The following is a 1,749-nucleotide window of genomic DNA, read 5'->3' as shown; positions in this document are numbered from 1 at the left end:
CCTGCAACCCACAAGAAAGGTATGTGGTCCACAACCACCAGCAAGATGGGAATAGGGTCCACAACGACCAACAAGATAGGTATGGGGCCATTAACACCAACAAGATGGGAATTGGGTCCACTATCACCCACAAGGTGGGTATGGGGTCCACTTCCACCCACAAGATGGGTATGGGGTCCGTTACAATCACAAAATAGGGATGGGGTCCACTACCACCCACAAGTTGGGGATGGGGTTCACTACCACACACAAGGTGGGTATGGAGTCCATTACTACTCACAATTCCCATCTACAGAATGGTGTGGTATGGGGTTAGTGGACCCCATACCACCCACATGTTGGGTATAGGGTCCACTAACCCCCCTCACAAGATGGGGAACGGGTCCACTACAACCTGCAGTAGGGGTATGGGGTCAACTACCACCCACAAGATGGGCATGGGGTCCACAAACGCCCACAAGATGGCTATGTAGTCCACTACCACCCACAGGATCGGCATTGGGTCCACTAACGCCCACAAGATGGGTATGATGTTCACTATCACCCACAAGATGGGAATGGGGTCCACTACCACCAACAAGATGGGCATGGGGTCCACTGCCACTCACAAGATGGGTATGTGGTCCCCTAACACCCGCATGATCGGTATAGGGTCCACTACCACCAACAATATGGGTATGGGGTCCACTACCACCCACAGATTGGGTGTGGGGTCCACTACCATCAACAAGATGGGTATGGGGTCCACTACCACCCACAAGATAGGTATGTGGGTCTCCTTCAACCCACAAGAAGGGTATGTGGTCCACAACCACCAGCACGATGGGAATAGGGTCCACAACGACCAACAAGATAGGTATGGGGCCATTAACAACCACAAGATGGGAATTGGGTCCTCTATCACCCACAAGGTGGATATGGGGTCCACTATCACGCACAAGGAGGGTATGGGGTCCACTTCCACCCACACGATAAGCATTGGGTCCGTTACCATCACAAGATGGGGATGAGGTCCACTACCACCCACAAGATGGGGATGGGGTTCTCTACCACACACAAGGTGGGTATGGGGTCCATTACTACTCACAATTCCCATCTACAGTATGGGGTGGAATGGGGTAAGTGGACCCCATACCACCCTAATGTTGGGTATGGGGTCCACTAACCCTTCACAAGATGGTGAACGGGGCCACTACCACCCGCAGGAGGGGTATGGGGTCAACTACCACCTACATGATGGGAATGGGGTCCACTAACGTCCACAAGATGGGTATGATGTCCACTACTACCCACAAGATGGGGATGGGGTTCACTACCACACACAAGGTGGGTATGGGGTCCATTACTACTCACAATTCCAAATTCTTTAGTATGGGGTGGTATGGGGTTAGTGGACCCCATACTACCCACATATTGCGTATAGGGTCCACTAACCCCTTAAAAGATGGGGAACAGGTCACCTATCACCCGCAGTAGTGGTATGGGGTCAACTACCACCCACAAGATGGGCATGGGGTCCACAGCCACCCACAAGATGGGTATGTGGTCCACTACCACCCACAGGATCGGTATAGGGTCCACTACCACCAATAAGATGGGTATGGGGTCCACTACCACCCACAAGATGGGTATGGGGTCCACTACCATCAACAAGATAGGTATTGGGTCCACTACCACCCACAAGATAGGTATGGAGGTCCCCTTCAACCCACAAGATGGGTATGTGGTCCACAACCACCAGCAGGATGG

The 1,749-nt window shown here is 52.6% G+C and overlaps 1 protein-coding gene across 1 annotated transcript; it reads left to right on the top strand.

Annotated features, from left to right (window-relative positions):
* Positions 1-521: 521 nt before the first annotated feature.
* On the top strand, positions 522-1,010 carry LOC138362710 (PPE family protein PPE10-like). The gene has a single exon (XM_069321217.1). It carries the CDS (start codon positions 522-524, stop codon positions 1,008-1,010), a length of 489 nt encoding a protein of 162 aa, XP_069177318.1.
* The last annotated feature ends 739 nt before the right edge of the window (positions 1,011-1,749 follow it).

The sequence above is a fragment of the Procambarus clarkii genome, chromosome 1 (assembly GCF_040958095.1).
Source record: "Procambarus clarkii isolate CNS0578487 chromosome 1, FALCON_Pclarkii_2.0, whole genome shotgun sequence".
Classification (NCBI taxonomy): Eukaryota; Metazoa; Arthropoda; class Malacostraca; order Decapoda; family Cambaridae; genus Procambarus; species Procambarus clarkii.
Note: the sequence above shows the minus strand (reverse complement) of the source record. Positions and strands in the feature narration are given on the sequence as shown.